The following is a 20,775-nucleotide window of genomic DNA, read 5'->3' on the forward strand; positions in this document are numbered from 1 at the left end:
CCACTGGGCTCAGCTCTACTATACTGACAATAATATTTAAGGGGTTTACCCAGCCTCCTCTAAGCACCTCTCCACCCCTTGCCTTTGTTCCCATATAGTGTGGGCCAGGAAAAAGCCGAGATACTTAAATGAAGAGAGGAACAGAAGGGAAGGAGATCAAGAAACCATTTGTGACAAGTGATTAGGGAAAAAAAATGAGAGCTGTCGAAAGTGGTAGGGGGAGGTGAGGGGTGAAGAGAAAGGTTTGAGATTCATCACTGAAACAATTTAGTAACTCTAAGCAAAAGTTACATAAAGCTGACACTCATGTGAGCATATTGCTCTCAACTAAAGATCATGCTCTTTTTTATGGAAGTCAAAGCAATTTTTACAAACTCATATATTTATCCTTCCTCGTGACAAGGCTTGAAGATCAGAAATTCTGTCTGGGGACTTCCCTGGTGGCTCAGTCGTTAAGAATCCTCCTGCCAGTGCAGGGGACATGGGTTCGATCCCTGGTCCGGGAAGATCCCACATGTTGCGGAGCAACTAAGCCCGTGTGCTACAACTACTGAGCCTGTGCTCTAGAGCCCGCAAGCCACAACTACTGAGCCCATGCACCACAACTATGGAAGCCTACACAATCTAGGGCCTGCATACTGCAACTACTGAGCCTGCATGCTGCAACTACTGAAGCCTGTGCACCTAGAGCCCGTGCTCCACAACAAGAGAAGCCACTGCAATGAGAAGCCCACACACCACAACGAAGAGTAGCCCCCGCTCGCCACAACTAGAGAAAGCCCTCGCGCAGCCAAAAATAAAATTTTAAAAACGAAAAAAGAAAAAAAGAAAAAGAAATTCTGTCTGTGTCTTTATCGCTCTTATTTTACAAGTGGGAGTACTGAGGCATGCTGGGAGAATGAAGTCCCCAAACTGGTTCCCAGGCTCTGTTGCCACCTCTGCTGTAAGGTGTGCATATTTTCTCTGCCTGTAAAATACTCATGGGCATAGACAACTACAATGCGATATTCAGAAAAACAGGAATATGGAATAGCTGGTGCCATCCTTCCTCCCAAACAATTGGAGGGTCCAAAACAATTGGAGCAAATTAATCTGATGGAAATTTATGTTATACTTTGATAATCAGGAAAAACTTCAGTTATGTGGCATATGCCTATTGGATCTGTTTCCAAAGGGATGAAAACAAAGGAGAATCGAAGTGCAGAAATTGTAGGTTATCTATACACTTCTGCTGGGAGAAAATGACGTTTTAAAACTGCTGATTGTGAACTAGCAAGTGCTGCATTCCTTTGTATCAAAAAGAAAAACCAGTGTTCTCCCTCCTGCCTTCCTCGCCTGGGCAGCCCTTCACCCTCACTTAATGAAACGGAACAGGTGATGCCTTTAACGCCTCTTTCATTTAATCTCATTAATGCAGTCTGTTGGGATTCTCATTGTAAGGGTAACATAGGGACAGTCGCGTTAGACCTCTAATGAAAAGTGCAATATTTTTCGATTAGACTTTTAATTGCTACATCAAAATGTGTGAGGATGAGCTCAAAACCAAAGCTGAGGCCACTGGTGAGTTTTGCATTTTCTTCTTTCTTCTGACACTTAGCTGTACGAACTACCCTTCAGGCAAGACAGTAAGCGTTTATAAGCTCTCAGCAAAATAAAGTGATGGCTAAGTGCGGGAACGATAAAATATTTTCTGACTTGAGCATGTATATAATAAATAAGTCACTCGGGCTTTATTTTACACTGGAGAACGTATTTATATATAAAGATTATTATATCCTAGAGCAAATTACCAAACGCATAAGTTTTGAGACTGAATTCATGTGGTCATCTGCCCATTACACTAACACGAGGTTTACAGTGTGAACATCCATATCACAATTTTGTCGCTTTGATTTTAGCCATTGCCGTGACTATTGTTAAGATCATTTTACTTTTCTAATTTTTTTTTAAAAATTGGTTTATCAATATATTATGGCAGGTACTTTCTCATATGTAAGAAATCTGTTTTCAAAAAAATTCTATTTGGTTGAATGATTATTAACAGTCAAGTGAATTATGTTTGAGTTTTTCTTCTAAATTTTTTGTAAGTAAAGTAGTACATAGTTCCCTAAGCACACATTATCTCATAACATAGAGAGATTTTTGAGCATTCACTTTAAAAATATTTCAGGGCAATATGATGCATGATTTGTTGCCATTTTTTTTGTTAGTACTAGAACAACAGTTAGAAATATTAACATGTAAATTGATATAATTGTTCGTTTCAAATCATATAAGCCTAACAATTGTTCAAGAAAAGTTACTAAGCAAATTAAAACTCCTAAGATATTACGTTAACTCAGAAGTACATTTTTCCACAATGCTAAAGCTTCCTAGTGCCTGTATTTTTTAGAAAAGAATAGATATTGTTTCAAGGCAATTATTCACTGATTCCAAAATATACATATTTAAAGATTTTATTCATGAAATAAGCCATTACCGGCAGATTGCAGTTCTGACATCAATGGAATCTTTAAACAACTATTTATCCTTCCTATTGACAGATTTACTCAGGATATTGTTGCCATTGTTGTTTGGAAATTAATAACACTGGACGTATTAATGCCTATGTACTTAATCCTCTTTGGGTCTGAATTACAATTAGCAGAGGCTGACAGGTAAACTTAAATGTTCCTTTCTCCCTTGATTTGGTGTTAAAAAAAACAAACAAACATGGATTTGTCTTCTATTGTAAAGTTACATAGAACACAGTTTAATTTTAGGAGCTTATACGTGTGTGCGCGTACACACACACACACACACACACACACACACACACACCCCTCATTTTTTAAATGAACTGTATGAACAAATGTGCCTTTACATTTTAAAGAGAACCAGATATTTTACTTTCCTCTTAAATTTTAGTGGAATTAAAAGGAATATTCCAGATTAAAGCTGCAGTTTTTTTTCAAGTTACTACGGTAGAAATTTTAGTGCTGTCCTTAGCAACTGGTTTTCACCAGTCTTTTTCCTCTATTATTTCCCCCAAAATAAATATTTCTGCTGCTTTGAAGTAATTCAAGCCTCTAAAGAAAATACTCAAAAAAACTCCACTTTTTCCTACCAATTTAGACCACCTGGTAGCATCAAAATGCCTTTGGTAGAAATTAATGTATAAGAAACACAAGCTAACGAATGGAGCAGCCATAAACATCTCCATGAAAATGTTGTTATAAACTATCAAGCAATGATTATGAATTTGCTGCTTGTAGAAAAACAGTTCAAACGAAACTTGTGAAAATGAAATTTGAAAATCAGGGTATCTGTTCTTAGTACTTGGTCATCGTTGTTCACAGAACTCCCTCACCAGCTTACGTAAACACTGAATAAAGCTGTTAGGGATTACGTGCAGCATGATGGATCTGATGAGCTCAAAAATAAGATAGCTTGGGTCCTATAATATTTAGGATTATGCTGGTAATCTCTTTAGGGAAAGTGTGCAGTATCAGCAGAAAGGCACTTTAGTCTTCGAGGGAGCTAGGCACTCATAATTCTATATTTGTTGGGTGGCTAAGCCTTTGCCTACCTTGATATAGGGCCTTTGTGATGTTTGGAATAGGGTGAAATTATAAGAAATGGCTTACTGGAGTGACATCCCAAGTTATCATTTTACCCCTAAAATAATTTCTGGTGCTGCATACAGGTGAGAATACATTCATTTAAATTCTAAGTGTCTCCTTTTTTGAAACAGGCTGTCTATATAAGGATGAGCTAAACCCAAACGTGCCTTTCTCCAACCTCTGAACTTGTTCTTGTCTCCAGAGATGAAATAAAAATTATGAATGTTTTTTCAATTCTATAATTTCTTTTCAAAATTCAATTCAGAAACAATAGAGACTGAGTTGCAAGTTTGCTAGAACATAAATGATATAAAAATATAATTCTCGATGCAGAAACTTACAATATATTTTTCTATTGTAGCATTGTCTGTGCTAAAAACAAAATCAAATCTCTTGCAGATAATCCAAAAAATGAGTTCCTAAAATCTGAGTTCTTATAGAATGATCACTGGTATCCAGGTGTTCTCCCATGAGTGAAAGAGCCCTCATGTCATGTTGGAGTGCCCATTCAAATGAATTTTTCCCTACAGCAACCCTCTGATGGCAAAGAAAGTCTTTGGGGCTAATGGTAGTGACTGTTCTTTTTCCATTTCATTCTCTCTCTTTCTCTCTCTGACACACACAAAACTGGTAGAAATATCTCACCTATGTTCTAAAGTTTGTTTATGTAATTATTTGCGGCATCCATGGCTAAGGGCATGTTTAAAAAAAAACAGAAGTGTTTGTAAATATGTAAGAGGGATAAGTTATAATACTGTTCAGTTTTTGACCATCCAAGCAGACTGTAGGACATTATTAGCCAGTTAAATCAAGCTCTTTTTACATTAGGAAGAAAAATGTTAATATGGTGCCAACATTCTGATCTTATATGGACGTCATCCTCATGTGGGTCAAGAATCCACCCAAGTATCTCATGCAGAGATGAGATGCCACGTTTGTTTCACAAGGTTTCTCTTTTCGAGAACGAAGGCATTGAAATTGGATTCTGATCACTGTATTTTAGACTATGTCCTCATCTTTGCCCCTGTAGTCTTGGTTTGTCTCTTTTTTAACACACTTCAAGAGATTTGGTCTTTCTTTACCATTAAGCAGGAAGAGACTTTTTTTTTTCTTCTTCTTCTTATTTTCAAGTTCTCTGAAAAACTTCTGAGAACTTCAGGAATGGTCTCTACTAGGTCTATCAATGGAAAGAGTGAGAAATAGTACTGTGTCCTTTCCACCCCACACTTCAGTTGCTTAGGGTTTTCTTGGTGTGTATGGGGGACGGGGGAGTGTTAATTAGTCTTCCTGTTTCGACCTTTGAATTGTTCACCTTCAAATATATAATTTAGTGGCTTTATTTTTATATTTCTCAGCCATGTCCCTGTTAATTGGCCTTTTCAAGTATTCTTGAAAAGAATGTAATATAGGAACCACATCTTAGAGCACAGCGAACAGTGAAACTGGGTTGAACCACATGAAATCACCAACGTTGACTATCTCCTTGCACAAAAGGGTGGCAAATTCATATGGTTCAATATGACATATGTGACTACAGATAAAAGCATGATCGTTTGATAACTCTAAAAGAATCTGCTACTATTTATTTTTCATTTAACCCCATTAACTACCCTGTTTACTTTCTAAGACCCAGCTCAAAAGCCACCTCATCCATCAAATCTTGCCAGCTTTCCCTAGTTGAAATCAATATACTTCTTCTTCCAGGTTTATTTTAGCATTCGTCTCAGTCTGCCCTGTGTCGAGGTTATGTAGACCTGTGTGGGGTTGTACAATCATTGTATTCACTTTGGAGATAGATACTTGGTTTTGCATATATCTGTGACCTGAAACAAACAAATGCTTGCTCGATCACCTTTGCTGGGGCTGTCTCAGAGGATTTTCACTACCTCCGTCAAAAGAAGCACTTTGAGTAATTCAATTATTTCTAATAGTTAATAGAATTTTTAGTACAGTGTTAGATTTACAGAATAATTGAGCAGAGTTCCATATATCCACCCACCCTCTCACATACAATTTCCTCTATTATTAATAGCTTGCATTAGTGTGATGGATTAATGAACCAATTAATTAGTGAACCAATACTGACACATTATTATTTACTGTAGTCTGTAGTTTACATTAAGGTTCACTCTTTGTGTGGTACTGCTCTGTGGATTTCTGTGAGTTTCAACAAATGCATAGACATGTATCCATCATTACAGTATCGTACAGCACAGTTTCACTACCCTAACAATTCTCTGTGTTTCACCTATTTATCCCCCAAACCTAGGACGACCACTGTTTTGTTTTTTTTTTTTACTGACTCCAGAGTTTTGCCGTTTCCAGACTGTGATATAGTTGGAATCATACCGTATGTAGACTGTTCAGACTGTCTTCTTTCACTTAGCAACATACATATAAGGTTCCTCCATATCTTGTCATGGCTTGATAGCCCATTTCTTTTCAGCACTGAATAATATCCCATTGTCTGGATGTGCCATAGCGGGTTTATCCACTCACTTATTGAAGGATGGCTTGTTTGTTTCCAGTTTGGGGTGATTATGAGTAAACTTGCCATAAACATCCATTTGCAGGTTTTTGTGTAGACATAAGTTTTCAACTCACTTGGTAAATACGTAGCAGCACAATTGCCGAGTCATATGGTAACACCATGTGGCTGTGTAAGAAACTGCTAAACTGTCTTCCAAAGGGGCTGTACTATTTTGCATTCCCACCAGCAACGAATTCCCTTTGTTCTGCATCCTCGCCAGCATTTGGTATTGTCAGTTTTTTTTAGATTTCAGTCATTCTAACAAGTGTGTTGTTTTAATTTGTAATTCCCTAATATAATATGACATTGAGCATCTTTTCATATGCTTATTTGCTGTCCGTATATCTTCTTTGGTGAGGTGTCAGTTTTGATCTTTTGCCCAGTTTTTGAAGTTTAAGAGCTCTTTGAATATTTTGCATACAAGTCCTTTATCAGATATGTGTATTACAATATTTTCTCTCAGTCTGTGACTTGTCTCTTCATTCTCTTAATGCAATTAGATTTTTAACATAGAAAAGCTGTATTTTTTCATCTTCTGAAAAGAGGCTTTTTTGCTGTTTTGAAGTTTTCTCCAGAGAATTAACTCTGCCTGGTCACTCTGAATCATCTGTGTGACCTGGTGTGTGGAGTTTCTCCATCCCTGCCCTCCTTCAGTGAAGGTGGTGCTGCATAAACTTGAATTTCCTATTGAAGTGTTCAGCTAAATGGAGACTAGAGAAGGGGGTTCAGAAACAAATTAAGGAACTAAAGAGAGACAAGTTTTTTCACTGCAGCACAATGACTGCTGTTTTCTTCTTTTTACAACTGGAAGAATTAGCTATCAAAGAAGATGCATGTCTTTTTTTCTTATATAAACTTCTCTTCACAGAGAGTTGGAGCTTGAGGGCAGATACCCTGAGAGTTAAATTGTAGAAGGTCTTTCCTTTCTCTCTTCCAGAACTCCTCAAATGTTTCTCTGCATGTGCATCACAGAGGTTCTCTTACAGTGCAGATTCTGATTATGTTGGTCTAGGGTAGGACCTAAGTGCCCACGTTTCTATCAAGCACCCAAGCAGTGCCAGTGCTGCTGGTCAGGGACCACACTTTGAGTAGCAGGTCTCAAGACAGCACTATGATAGAGGAGAGGAATGTGATGAGTATCCATCATGGCTGTTGAACTCTATGTTAACTAATCTGCTTCCGTGAGATGGGACAGCATTCCAAATGTTTCATTTCCAGAATTACCATGGCTAGCCGAAATGCGTTCATTTCTGTTTCAAACACTGTTTGACCTTCTTACATTTAACAAAAGAAGTAAACTTGGTGCAATTCCATTTTTAAAATAGAAAAACTGTTTTTTTAATCTTCTCAAGAGAAGCTTTTTCATACTGAGGATCCAGAGAGTGAGCTAGCAATCCAGAACCCCAAGAGGGAGTCCACAGAAGAGGGAGGACACACTACCATGCAGTGCAGTGTTGTAACAGGAAGAAGATGTAGGCACAGCTGACAACCGTTAAATATGCAGAGGAAACCGGTACACTGGATGTTCAGTACAGTAAAGCAAGACGTTTCTGGGACTATTCTGGCTTCTCTTTCTTCTGCCTTGGCATTTAATGACCAGAGTTTTTTATAACTAACCCTTCAATCGTCTTACTGCCTTTTGAACAAAAGAGAAGTGCCTAAAAGACAATAGCAGAATCTGCTTTTCCAGAGTCCTGTAAAGTTTTTAATTTCCCGTAATGCCAGCGAAACTAAAAATTCCGTCAGTTCTCACAGTAGCTAAAACTGTAATTACCTGGACATCATAGAACATTTCTTATCGAATTTGAATACTGCCCTGGGAGCTTGTTACAAAGCAAATTCTGATGCAGTTGGCTTGGGCAAGTCTTGATAGTCTGAATTTCTAACATGCTCACAGGTCCTGCCGATGCAACTGGTCTACAGACCACACTGTGACTGGTCATAGGAGACATTAACTGCTATCGACCTGAATGATGTCAAGGTCCTACACACACATTATCTCATTATAATTAACACTTTGACAGGACAAGATGTACTTAATGGGAATTAATTCAAAAATTATGAGTTTAAAACCACGACGACTTACAAAAGTGATTTGCTTTGCTTCCAAGGGGGATACTTAACTTATTATCAGTAATGCTACTAATGATAATACTAATTTCTGTCATTGTTCTCTGTTGGACTTTGTTGGTCTCATTTTCTGTTGTTTCACTCTTCTGGGGAGTCAGAGTAAGCAAGCGACTCTTTAGGGGTAAATGCTAATATGCAAAAGATAAATCAACTCCCTTCATGATAATCCTACAAATTATGCCTTTGGAAAAAATCATTTTTTGCCATTATCATGTGATAATAATTTTTTTCTTACTGTAGCTTCCAGTGATATACAGTGTAGGGAATTATAGTGATATAAAAATAAATGGTATCTTTAGATCATTCAGAAGCTGTCTATCAACTGAATAGAACAGAAAGCTCACACAGAACACCACCCAGAATACTACAGAGAAGAGCTGGAGAAGAAAGAGTGACCCCAAATACTGATAGATGTGAGGGCATTCCAGTAGGAATTAGAGTACACTGAATTTCATGCACTATATTTGGTATTTAAGCAGGACGCTGGGATTAAGATACTGTGTGCCCTGATGAGATAAACGAGAACACAAACCTGATCCAATATCTGGAATCTTTTCAAATTACCACATAACATGGTATAAGGGAAAAGGCTCAAAGACTTTTACTTTTTTCCTGAGGGTCTCATTTTTCCACACTTTCATCCCACCCCAATCTTGGGGCTATTTTCTGATAAATCAAAGTTACAGTGGAACCAGATTTCAGGAATACCTGCTTCATCTTTTGGGGCTGTTGCTATGTGATATCACAAAGGTTTGTACCTAATAGAGGTAGATACTTAATCTGCCAATGAGAGAGGAAAAGAGTTCAAACAGGGATTTTAATTCGGATTTGCCACAAATGATACATGAGATACAATCTAAGTAGGAGATACAACTTGGGCTACTGAGACCATCTGCAAAAAGATTTTTAACCAAAATAGTCATCTGTATTGGAAATTTTTACATATGCAATTGTGCTTCATTCAGACATTAAGAGTTCTTCCTGCACTGCCCACTTTTAGCATAACTGTAAAATTCTGGGAAGGAACTGACAGGCAAACCCAGTGTCCAGGAATGGGAGTTATCCTGGTTAGGGGTAGATGCTTCATATTTCCCTTAAGAAAACAAAAGATGCTGCAAGTATAGCCCCCAAACAAAAGCCAGGAAATATAGAGAGAACTACTGGTCACTCCTTAGTATTTTCAGATTCTGGCCTTATCCCAGGATCTTATTTCCTTTGCAGGTGGCTTACGTGCTACAGAGAATTCCTTGTTAATAACTAGATTCCTTTAATTCTCATTGGGAGCCTTTTATCATATCAGAATCACCAGGGGGCCTTTTTCAAAATACATATCCACTCCAGTCTTGAGATTTTGATTTCTTCTCCTCACCCCAAATATGGAAAATCAGTATTACTTAAAGCCTCTTTCATAAAAGGGAGTGTCAAATCTTTTGGTTGTACTGAGAGAAAAAAAATTAGGACTATTGCTTTAAGGAGTTATAAGAATTCTCTTTCAGGCTCCATAGAAAATATTTTTAAAGAAGTATGACCTGGACTCTGTCCTCAATGGATTTAAAATGGCCAGAATATAAAAATGGCCGGGTTGAGGTATAAGAGTTGGAATGGTAGGAGAGGAGAGCCATAGGAGCTCACACAGTAAAAAATGTTTCCACCAACCAGAAAGTACGTAAAAGGTCCAATATTACTACCATTCCTTAGGATGCTTTTAACAGTTAAGGTATTTTGATGAATCAAAGTGATTCATTTTCTAGTTAACTCATTAGCCCGGATTAGTTTATTTAACCTTGACACCTGGTGTCACAGCTGGGGCTTCTGAAGGAGTAGAACTAAAGATATGTATATTTTGAGAAGCAGGGAGAATGAAAAGCGTGGTGGCTTTGTGTGATGCTGTGTTAAGGGCCCCTCAGCAAGGAAGGGCCTTCAGAAGTACTCCAGGGTGAGAACTGCCATCTTCAAATAGGGAGACAAATTTGGATTACTACTCTGCAATCACTGAATAGGACCTGCCTGCCAAATCAGGGGATATTAAGTTAGTTGTACTTCATGAATTATTCTAATATGAAGTAAAACATCAAATTATTTTAAATCTTCCCTGACACTCTTTGATGCTATAAGAATATCATTTCCAAATAAATATGATTGCTTTTATAAACAAAAAATTAATTGGTAAATAAAAATTAACTACAGTCTCCACAAAGGCTTATCAATAGAAAAATGTAAGTGAAAGGACGATATAAGAAATTGAAAACCTCATAAATGAGCACATCTCAAGCCATCTCTCAGGGCATTGCAGCCCATCTAAATTCGTCTTACAGAGCTATTGTTGAATTAATCTATGAGTCCAGCAAAAGTATGGAAGTTGAACTCCCTCCTCAGCCTCTATCACCTGCATTGTCACAGCTGGTGAGGTCCAAGCCACCAAATCCTCCCTAGACGTTCAGTTTGAAACCCCAATAAATAGCTTGTCTCTAGATCTGCAGTCACCAAAAGACAATCGCACAGGAAACAATGACTGGTGTAATGGCAAGACATTTAGAAATGGCAAACATTGGAGCAATAATGCGATGTGCTGTCGTAATTAGTGTCTGAAATACCCTGCCTTGAAGATGTGCTTTATAAAATAAATAGTGAGAACTGTGAATCTGTAGCTCAGAAGCAGTTTATTTTAAATGAGAGAAAAGGAAAAGGATTCGTACTTTAAATTATTTAAATTTATATTCACCTATAATAAACCTCAGATGATCTATTCTGCCATAGTAGGTAAAAATGGTCATAGATTTTTCCAAACTGATAACCCCTTCCCACACAACAGGCTTACACCTATACACTTTTAAGTGACTTCTTTCTCTTTAAAAATACCGTTAAAATGTTTATGGTTCTTCAGGATTACATGTTGAGCTAGAATTATAAATATGTATAAATATGCAGATGCTCTATCGAATCATTCCTTATCCCATTTGTATTTCCGAAGTTGTGTAAGATAACCTTTGTGGCTTTCCAGAACATCTTCTCACACCCCAGGGGGCAAATTACCTCTATTTTCATTTCCTTTAGACTTAGATCATTTTATAATTAAGAACTTATTGAAGCAGATTCTCCCCATGTGTAAGTTACTCCCTGGGGAGTAATTTATGCAAAGAGCACCTCTGACTTAATATCATACAAACCTAACAACTGTACAATGGATACCTGGGATTTTTAGTCAGTTTTGCAATCAATGTAAAAAATCCACAGTTGGAAAGGTTACACTGGAAAAAAAAAAAAAAAAGACAAAACCTGGTACAAATAACTTATAGTGTCATTTGTTTGTTTAATGATTAGATATTTTAATAAAGGAATAATAATGTGGCTTGTCATATTTTTTGTCCAAAAACATCAGAAATAATGATGTTTTTGATGGTGATGATGAAGATTGACATTTTGTAGCTCTTTACTGTTTGCAGGGTACTTCCACATAAAATATCTCATTTAATCCTCACACCTCTATGAAGTTTGTCAGCTAAGCTTTACAAACCAGAAAACGAGATCAGAGATTTTTTTCTTGGTCATGGGCCCAGTCATTAACAGATTAGGGACTAGAATCCAGGGGGACAGAACAGAATAGAGTGACATCAAATCTCACATTTTTTTCATATCCCAAAATTTTGAAAACTAATCCTAGTTCATATATAAAATCAGAAGCAAATAGAAACATTTAGTCTAATAAGTATTTTAGTTGAATTTGTCTCTTCTGATATTTTTATCATTATCTCTTTAACTGGTGCTATTGGAATAATATAGGAATTCAAATTTGTATTTGTATTTTATCTTTGTGAGAAGCAGAGAAAGGGTTACTGAATGAAATCTCAGGAAAATCAGCTAATTTCCCATCATCATGTCCCGAGTCACCTCAAGGGGGTCATTAACCACCTGGATCCTCAGTTTTCTCATATGAAAAATAGGGACATGACTGAATTTTTTGCTTATAAAGATGATTTGAACTTACTGTGAAATATTTAATATTAAAAAATTTAATGTGCTCCCCTAAAGCTAGGTATTGTTTTTTTAATGAAAACAATAAGAAAAAGAGGGTTATGTCTTGCATTTATTTGTTTTGTATATTCAAGGGTGAGAAACTGTAGAAAAGCATCCAAGTGGCAGATTGATGTATATAGCATTTTGAAGCATATTTTGCATAATTATTTTAAATTGGGAGCAGGAATAGCAGATCTTCCTACTGTGTATAATTTTAACAACACTGAGAATACTATCAGTGACGTAGGAATTACTACATTCTAAATAAAGTTTATATCATGGATTCATCCATAATCTCAAAGCTGATGGCTTAAAATCATCTTTCCAAGAGATTCTATACACCGGTGTCTACAAGACATGACACCAAATTGCACACATGCAAAATGGAAGTCCCATGCTCCATCATATTCCACAAAGGAATTACCTTACCAACCAACCATGTATGTCAAACCTCCTATTTAGTCTTACACCCAAGGCTAGGAAGCTAGAAGTCACCTTTGATTGTTCATCAGTGTCCACCTCTGTATCCTTTCTTTCTTTTATCTTCTCACCTCTTCCACTGAGCTGTCTTTCTGTTTGCTTCTTCCTCTCCATTTATCCTGCCACCAATGTAATTCACGCCTTCAGCTCCTAACACCCAGGTTAGGAGTAGCCTTTTAGTTAGTCTTCCATTTGTTTCTTGTTAACCTGCCAAACTCACCTTTCTAAAGTACCCAAACTATCACTGTCATCATTTCTTCATTCCCTTCTTTGATTCCTTATGGCCAGTGACGTCAGGTGAAAATTCCTCTGCCTAACTCCCAACAGCTTGATAAATCTGACATCATTCCCTCTATCCAACCATATGGCCCAAGTTTCCATTAGAACCAAGTTGCTTGTCTCAGTGATCACAAGCCACAATCATTCGGGGCCTCCTTCATTCCATTCTGCTTGCAGAAATGCCTTTTGCCTTGTACTTCCTACATAGTCTTCAAAATCAAAATGTCTTCATCTCCAATGAAATTATTTCAGTTCCTATTGAAGTAATAGTACCCATATGCTTTATCATTTTTCCCCTGATATCTCCATGTATTCATTTTGCTTCATTGATTAAATTATTAGCATCATTAGTATATCTTATCTTGTGTCAACAACCTTTATTATTTTAGTGGTTATATAGATGCTTAATAAATATTGAACTGATTCATCATTGGCATTTTCACAAGTAATCATCCAACCACTTAATGCATAAAGTCACCTCCACCTCTTCCAGTTTCCCTTATTTACTTATGTAACATAATATTGAAATAAGGCAATGTGATCATTCTCAGTGACTTAATGTTCGAAGTGCAAAATAAGAAAACCAGAGCCACAGGTTCAAGGGATTTTTAAGTCACACTGCACTGAAGGTCAAGTTCAAAAAAAGGAGAAAACAGTGAAAGCAAAAGTTTAGAAAACTTCTGGTCCCTGGTTATATTTTTTAGTTTGAGGAAAACAAAACAAACAATGGTAAATGGATGCCCTTTACTTAGAAGAAGCAGCTGGGGGCCGTTCAAATAGAAGTGGGTGATCTCACAGCCCCACCCCCATCCTAGTGTCTTCAAACACCGAGCCATGGCGGGGAGAGGTGGGAAGGGAGAGCGGAGGGGGCGAAAAGAAAATAACTCCATAAGCTCAAAAATATCTGTTTTCCCCTTTCAGCACAAATTGAAGTGATACCATGCAAAATTTGTGGCGATAAATCCTCCGGGATCCACTACGGAGTCATCACGTGTGAAGGCTGCAAGGTATGGGACTTTAACTCAGTACTGCCAGCAGCATCTGCCTTTTCCTCAGGCATCTGTGTACGTCACAGTGCAAGAGGTGACACCTTTTGAAAGTCCTGCTAAAGCGTTCTTGTGCCTGCTGCTGACACTCAGGAATTCTTGCTTGGTGGGTGGGTGGGTTGATTTTCTGTTCTTTGGCCTTTTACCTTTTTGTCATTGTCTAACTCATCAGCAGGTGCTTAAAAATGGATTAATATTTAACAGCTTCAATTATTCACATTTACAGAGATATAAGTACTGATTTGCTGTTTTAACAGTTTTGTGTCCAGTAAACCCCAGCACATTTATATCAATATGAAAGGTTAAAATAAAGATTATAAGCTAATGGCCCTGTATTTATTTACCTGCTTGAGAAAGCCATCGAGATAGCAGTTGTAATATGCATGTGACCATCCTTTATTCTCATGTTCCAGAAAAATAAAAGAAAACTGGAAGCATGGAATGTTAAAAGTGGAGCAGATAATCTCTGATCAGTTAAAAATCATCTGCCCCAACGTCATCAATGAGATCCTGAGGTCTAAACAAGTATTATGTCATATGGCCAGTGTCAGAGAACATGGCCAAAAGCATGTTTCTTTGTTTGTTTTTCATTCTCAGTCTAGTGTTCTCCTCCACAACAAATCGAACCAGTTCTTCCAAAGACAAACTAATTCCTGTGAGCAAGTTGATTTTTAAAACACAAAGCTGGAGGAATAGCAGTTAACATAGACTTAATCTGAAATAAGAGAAATTTGAAACTTAAGAGTAAATGTTTAAATTTAATCCTTAGAAGGAAAGAAAGGGTGAGAGACTAAATATCGAGGGGAAAATGAAAACAGTTCTGCAATTTTAAAGGGCAGTATGCAACCAGAGCAAATGAAATTCAGCCGTAGTCCAGGAGGGGAAAGTGATAGACTGGCAAAGTTATTGGCAAAAGCAATTATATTTTTGATCAAAGATGCAAAACGAGTGAATCATTAATTTAAGGTCAGTAAACTGAAGGAGATGCAGCACAATCAAAAATTCTAAGAACCAACTTTAATCTTATAAGACATTCAGATATAAATGAAACAAAACGTACTGTAACTCAAATAGTCATGCTATGTGAAAAATTGGCAGTGTCTTCATAATAGTCTCAAAAATTATGATTCCTGGAATTGAAACTGGAGGGAAGAAAAGAAAAAAGACTAAATGAGAATAAAGTAGGGGAGGGATGCAGAGGGGGCAGAATAACATGAATGTCCTACCCATCAACATACTGACTGGCTTTAGAGGTGATTAGCAATAATCCATCTTTGAACATCATGAGATGTGCCTTGTATTCTGTTCTTCTGCAGACCTATAATTAAGAATTGCATGTTATTCACCTTAATGCAATTTTTTCAACTTATCAGAAGAAACGATAAAGCAAAATTACAAATCAGCAATTTTTTACCCTCCTAGAATAAGTTATTACTTCCTCTGGGCAGATAGACAAACAGTTTTCTTCATAAACACTAATAAGTTTGTTTTATTTTTTTAAACTTAAAAAAAATTTTTTTGGCCATGCCACGTGGCGTGCAGGATCTTATTCCCCCAACTAGGGATTGAACCCATGCCCCCTGCAGTGGAAACACAGAGTCTTAATGACTGGACCATCAGGGAATTCCCCTAAATACTAATAATTTTGGAATCAGACACCTCTCCAGTGAAATCACTTCCACCGTGTTGGTTTAATATGCAATTTTAAGAGCTCTGGTCTAGTTTACACAGTACCCATGAAACAATGTTTTGTAGCTCAATGTCAAAGTGGAAATGTTCTGTGTTTCATTGTATAAAGCTGTATTTAGAAAATATCTGATTTCAAAATATGAGGCTATGGTCATGTTAAGTAACTAAACATTTTAAGCAATGATTTCCAAAAAGATTTAACTACTGAACAAATAGAGTCCAACAGGTCAATAGCCAAGAATGAGTATTTAGGCTCCTGTCATCTTTTCTATTTAAAGAAGGAATCCAGGATCAAAGAACTTATGATGTTATTTTGAAGCATATTCTGAGGTTTTAGTCAAAATGACACTGTACACCACACAACTTTTTTTTTTTTTCATGGAAACACCCACATTTGTAAATATGCTACATTTTTCTCCAAATAGCAAACTCAGGAAATTCTGCTCAGAATAAGATATCAATGTCAGCACATTTAGTATCAACCTCTGAATTTTCATAATACTGTTTTCAGATCAATATAAACAACCCATTTTAAATAACAACATTTCCGCTTGTGCACTTATTCAAATTCCTTTTCATCCAATGAAAATTTAAAATGAAATCTTTTTCATGCCAGAAACCTCATTTGCAGTAATGAGCAACAGATAAGCAAGAAATGTCTCACAATTAATGTCAAGTTGGCCTTAAATTAGGGCTGTAGCTGTGACTTCAGAAAAGTCTTTTCTGTCAACTCCTTTGCTAAGTGGCACTTAAGAGTATCCACAGGTAAAAACCACACAATTCTTTTGTAAAATGTAAATTACAAGTCATCTTCAATCAAGACCGATGAGCTGAGGTTATGCCTTCTGACAGCTTTCACAGTATATGAAGTACATAATTTCAACCCCTGGGGACTTAGATGTGATCTCTTGTTTAAGGGCTCCAGGAGTTCATGCGAACTGGCCAATTGGATATCTTATTTTGCCACCACTGGTTCATTAAATAAATAATACGCATGGATCTGTGGGGGCAAAACTAGCTCTTGTCGTTGAATGGCTTGAGGATTACAACCACAAAACCAGCTGGCAGTCCTCTCTAAGGAGGAACTTGGCCACTCATCCTTTTCTGAGGCTTTTCATAAGGTTGGCCAAACTCTCTGTTACAGTGCCTTGCCAAGCCATATGGAAGCCTGAGACAAAAGGAAAATTGATCATTTTAATTCTATTTTTATGTAAACTTTTGGGGAGTTTGCATTAATGTTGATTTTTAACATGTAAAATCAGTGTTAAAATGTTTATCCTGAGTACCACATCTTTTGGCAACCCTTAAATGTGTGACCAAGGTGATTGCCTCACCAGCCTCACCCTAGTCCCAGCCCTGCACTATCTTCCCATTGATAGTTGAGGAAACTGTTTGACAGAAGTTAGGTGACCTCTTCCAGGCCTCTCAGCGAGATGGGCATCGCGTGACCATCCTGGACCTTTTGTAGGCTTCCTCCTTCCGAGAGATGATAGTACGGGATATCTTTTCCTAAAATTTCTCTTGGTAAATCTATTTGTAGATCACTGCTTTGTTTGTAGCACTTTGCACTGTTGCTCTATTGTAATTCAAGGACAAGGAGTGATGAGGGAAACTAATTAAATAGGTGAAAGAATGGGTGAAGGATACTTCCATATCTCTGGAGAAAATGTTTATTTACCCCAGTAGGAATTTTGGTAAGGTAACTAAGGTGAGTGGTATCCAAAGAATTTAAAAAAATAATAGACTCAGCTGTGGGTTTATTTATAAGGGTGATGTATGGTCCAAGGCAGTTCATTTTGTACCAGGAGGACCTAAACGTACTTGCATGAAGACCTCCTAGATCACTACAGCCTGAGGCCAAGCAGAGAGCATTCATTCAGATTTTACTTACTGTCTGTTTTTTACTGAGCAGTTTGTATACCATATTTCCTTTATTCAAAGATGTGGTTGACTCTGAGGTACATCACTGGTTAGAAAAACCACCTTCCAGTTACATTCTGGCCAAATACAAAAATTTCCAAATGGATAAAAATGCATCTTAGAAACTAGGAAGATAGTGGTGCATATTGAACCCACACTACTCAGTACCCAGAGTTCCTCACTCCCACAGCACTTGACATACGCCTGTGTTACTGTCCCCATGAAGTTTTGTCATATGTGACACTCTCCTCTGCTACTCCCTTCCCACTGCTCTCTGGGGGAAGGAACTCTATGCTGTTTTACTTTGCATAGAACAGCACAGATGTTTTTAGTACACATTGATTGAATGAATGAATGAATGATACCTTCATATCTCTGCAGAGAGTCCAAATTTTCCCCAGTAGAAACATCTGTAAGCAGTCCAAGGAGAGGTAGCCAAAGAATTTTGAAAAGTGAACTCAGTTAACGACGTTCACTGTAGAAAATGTAGCTATCATCTCTGTTAATGGTCGCTTCTTATAAATTTTTCTCCCTCCCATTCTCTTTCTCCCTCTAGGGATTCTTTAGAAGGAGCCAGCAGAACAATGCCTCTTACTCCTGCCCGAGGCAGAGAAACTGTTTAATTGACAGAACCAACAGAAACCGTTGCCAACACTGCCGACTGCAGAAGTGTCTTGCCCTAGGAATGTCGAGAGATGGTAAGGCATCGCCTTCCTACTTCTTACTTAAAGGCTTTCAAAATAGAGAGCTAGTGGGAAGCAGCCGCATAGCATGGGGAGATCAGCTCAGTGCTTTGTGACCACCTAGAGGGGTGGGATAGGGAGGGTGGGAGGGAGACGCAAGAGGAAGGGGATATGGGGATATCTGTATACATATAGCTGATTCACTTTGTTATACAGCAGAAACTAACACAACATTGTAAAGCAATTATACTCCAGTAAAGATGTAAAAAAAAAAAAAAAGGCTTTCAAATGTATGCCTTTTTTTTTTTTTCATTCAAAATTATTTAATCACAAGGCTGGATAACTGAAAAAGAATTTTCCATTAAAAACAATTTCAGAGCTAGAAAGTATAAATAATATACTGGCTAACACGTATATGTCACTCTAGGGCAGTGACATGATTAAACAGAAATGGCTTGAATCTTATGGATGCATCAAATGGATGCTTTGCTGGAGTCTGTTTAAGCTGCTGGAAGAATTCTAGACAAAGGGATAAGAAAAGAAAACCACATGCTGGCAGTGTATTAAGAGGAAAAGTAAGAGCAAATAAATATATAGTATTGCCTATAACATTGGAAGAAAGGAAAGACTTTTCTGTAGCTCATGGAGCAACCTGTGCTAACTAGGCTAGGTGAGAGCCACATAGTCCTAGATCTAAAGGTGACCACTTGTCCAAGTTTGCCTGTGAATGAGGGACTTCCTGGGATGTGAGATTTTCTGAGCTAAAACTGGAAAGTACCAGGCAGACCTGGACCACTTGATCACTGGGTAAGTCTGACTGGTGCACAAGTTGCTTGGGATGTGGAGATGCTAAGGGACAGACCTTGCTTCTGTAGGAAGCCCAGAAGCTCCATTAATGGATATGGACTATTCAGGGGCATGATGAAGACCAAAAAGGCTGTAGCAGAGCTCCATGTCTTAGAAGGGTTCTGTAGATGGTGTCCTTTTCAGAATAGACTCAAGTGTGTACTCCACCTTCACGCCCAATCCAAATGAGTGGCTTGGCACCCCAACTGAACTTCTTAGATTAATGAAAGAGGACAAATAAACTCACACAAAGAATTTAATCTAACTTTGTGTCCATTTTTAAGTTTTCACCTAAACGAATTCTTTCCCCACTGACATTGGCCGTAGCACTCCTATACTGGATTATGAGCAGCCCTGTGTCCTGGGGCCATTTCTGTCTTGTTCCCACTGTATCCTCAGGGTCTGGTTAAAAGCAGGCACCTAGGGCTTCCCTGGTGGCGCAGTGGTTGAGAGTCCGCCTGCCGATGCAGGAGACACTGGTTCGTGCCCCGGTCCGGGAAGATCCCACATGCCGCGGAGCGGCTGGGCCCGTGAGCCATGGCCGCTGAGCCTGCGCGTCCGGAGCCTGTGCTCCGCCACGGGAGAGGCCACAACAGTGAGAGGCCCGCGTATCGCAAAAAAAAAAAAGCAGGCACCTAAGTGTTTGTTGAATGAATCATGGAATTCTCTTTTACCTAGAGCCTGAGACACAGACAAAGCCCCTGATACTTATTGGATTCTGTGTCTCTGGTCACACTCCCTGTAATGAAGTTCAAGGCAGTGTGGACCAAAAAAGAAAAAAAAAAAAAAAAAAGAAAAAAAAAGAAATACTTTTATATTTTAAAGAAATATAGATAATTGGCATGCACTATCTCTTGATATAAAGGGATTTTATGAGTTATTGGATTAAATGCAGGCCTTTTAGTCATTTGGATAAATTTAGCTCTGCATAGATGGTATCTAAACATACACACTGTTTACTTCTTAGCTTGCGTTCTCCAGATAGTTGCATCTTGAATTTTTGTTTACCATTTCTCTAATTTCCAACCCACATAAACTCGTCTTGCTCAAAAGTATATACCAATGAGATATATTTAACCCCCAAAATAAAAAGAATCTGATGTTGAGCCTTCCAGTTTATAGGTAGCTTCTAAAGCTACAAGATGTAGGTTTCCAAAACGTTTCTATGTACTAGCTGATTTTGTTTGTTTGTTTTTCTAGATTTGCTAATCACATACATTTACTCTTAGGGTAATTTTGTAGCCCTGTGTCTTGCACATAACTAAAGTGAGGAAAGTGGAGGGTGGAGGTTAAATAGTTTTCAGAATTTCTTTAGTGAAATTCTCTGGGAATTTGAGTTGATACTTTTGCACTTCATTTCTGTAATACGGGGGCAGCATAATAATTGACAGTATCTGAAAAGTTCCATTAATAATTCTATAGAGAGACTAAGCCATTGAGTATTTGCCTTTGTTGCTTCTTCCTACAATAAAAGGAAATATCTATTTGGAAAGAGAGATCATGTGGGTCTGTGCTGGTGAACAGAATCATGAGCAAGGGATGGGCATATGGTCCAC

At 37.8% G+C, this 20,775-nt stretch overlaps 1 protein-coding gene across 1 annotated transcript in view; it reads left to right on the forward strand.

Moving 5' to 3' along the window:
• Positions 1-20,775, forward strand: part of RORB (RAR related orphan receptor B) — a 180,654-nt gene that overhangs the window by 114,522 nt on the left and 45,357 nt on the right. Inside the window, exons 2-3 of the mRNA XM_059071636.2 lie at positions 13,957-14,042; positions 18,247-18,388. Coding sequence (XP_058927619.1) covers positions 13,957-14,042; positions 18,247-18,388 — 228 coding nt within the window. The remainder of the gene's footprint in view (positions 1-13,956; positions 14,043-18,246; positions 18,389-20,775) is intronic.

Source organism: Kogia breviceps, chromosome 8 (genome assembly GCF_026419965.1).
Source record: "Kogia breviceps isolate mKogBre1 chromosome 8, mKogBre1 haplotype 1, whole genome shotgun sequence".
Taxonomy (NCBI): Eukaryota; Metazoa; Chordata; class Mammalia; order Artiodactyla; family Physeteridae; genus Kogia; species Kogia breviceps.